Raw genomic sequence first — 1,583 nt, 5'->3', positions numbered from 1 at the left:
AGTAAGTAAGCAAGCAATCACGTAATATGTAAGTAAGCAAGTAAGTAAGCAAGCAATCACGTAATATGTAAGTAAGCAAGTAAGTAAGCAAGCAACCATGTAATATGTAAGTAAGCAAGCAAGTAAGTAAGCAAGTAAATAAGCAAGTAAGTAAGCAAGCAAGTAAGTATATGCAAGTAAGTAAGCAAGCAAGTAAGTATATGCAAGTAAGTAAGCAAATAATTAAGTAAGTAATGTGTTATTTTTTCAGGGAAATAATAAATGACAACAGAATATTTTACAGAAGCTGAACCACACTTTAAACAATTTATAAAATGGTAAATAAAATGAGCATCATATCCAATGGACCAGTGAAAATAACTTGATCATAGTCATTTCTGAGGACATGGAGTTATGTGAACGTGCACACTGTTGACTCACCTGTGAGGTAAGGGCTCAGGACAGTGTGTGAGGGGGCTGCTGGGGGTGGGAGGCGGAGGCTCCCTCCGGCTTCTCAGAGACTGGCTCCTCTGAACCTGTCTCAGCACACTACTCTTTAAGTCCAGCAGGGTCGTCATGATGTCTCACTGGTAAAAAATAAAGTAAAATAAAAAAGAAGCAAAAGCCACAATTCAGTTTATTCATTTATACAGCACCACTACTGTGGTGTTAGCTGAGAGTCATTCACAACATATAGTCTGAGCATGACACCTCACAACATTACATGAGAGGCGTTGGAACCTCTGRTATTAAAAGTGATGGGTGATATGTATTCTTTCAAGGAAACTAGTTCCCTAATTTTTACCTGCATTTCTGTATTTTGACCTTTTTACTCTAATTTAAGACAGGCCTTTATTAAGCAAGTGCAGTATCCACCTTTTATCAAGAGTTAATCCCTTTATTCACAACAGAGGCACCTAGAAATACCAAGATTATTAAAGTTGGCCAAACAAGCACTGGAGCAAAAAAAAAAGATTATTATTTTTTAAAAGTGCGACATCACAAATAATACAGAAGCAAACCTATTTACAGTGTTGTTCCCTTTTMATTTTGCATTTACAGCTCCACAGTGATCTGATTGCGGGTCTTTAATCATATGAATGYCAATCGCTCGTGCAGTGGAACACTTAAAACTGGTTCGCACATCTGCCAAGAAAAATGAGGGGGAGTGGGAAGCTAGTTAACAGAACGTCTGTCTCTGTCTATTTTACTCTGATCTAACTGCAACGGGAAATTGGTTTTAAAAACATCTTTTTTTTTGTGCGTGTGTTTTTCTGTGAAACACAAGTTGTGAGTAGCAATAAAAAGAGGCARTGTGATAAAAATAAAGACACAACAGAGACAGAGGTTGATTGATGGAGAGGCTGTCTCAGAAGGCAGTCAGCCAGACACGCTGAGACACTTAGATCCTCTTTTCAGCAGATGACAGTCAATGTCTGCACATCTATGAGAAAAAAGATGCATCAGCCCATTGACTTGCTCTGATTTTTTTTAACACACTGTCTCTGTTATTAACTAAGTGTGAGAAAGAACAATTATCTTCTTTGCAAGAAGAGAGCGAGCRTTGATGTGGCCTATATTACAGGCACTGAGATTTTTTTTCC

At 37.8% G+C, this 1,583-nt stretch overlaps 1 protein-coding gene across 1 annotated transcript in view; it reads right to left on the bottom strand.

The window, feature by feature from the left end:
- Positions 1-566, bottom strand: part of baiap3 (BAI1 associated protein 3) — a gene marked incomplete at its 5' end in the record, with an annotated part of 42,592 nt that extends 42,026 nt beyond the window's left edge. Inside the window, 1 exon segment of the mRNA XM_014023882.1 lies at positions 421-566. Coding sequence (XP_013879336.1) covers positions 421-557 — 137 coding nt within the window.
- Positions 567-1,583: the final 1,017 nt, after the last annotated feature.

The sequence above is a fragment of the Austrofundulus limnaeus genome, unplaced genomic scaffold (genome assembly GCF_001266775.1).
Source record: "Austrofundulus limnaeus strain Quisiro unplaced genomic scaffold, Austrofundulus_limnaeus-1.0 Scaffold4, whole genome shotgun sequence".
Lineage (NCBI taxonomy): Eukaryota > Metazoa > Chordata > Actinopteri > Cyprinodontiformes > Rivulidae > Austrofundulus > Austrofundulus limnaeus.
Note: the sequence above shows the minus strand (reverse complement) of the source record. Positions and strands in the feature narration are given on the sequence as shown.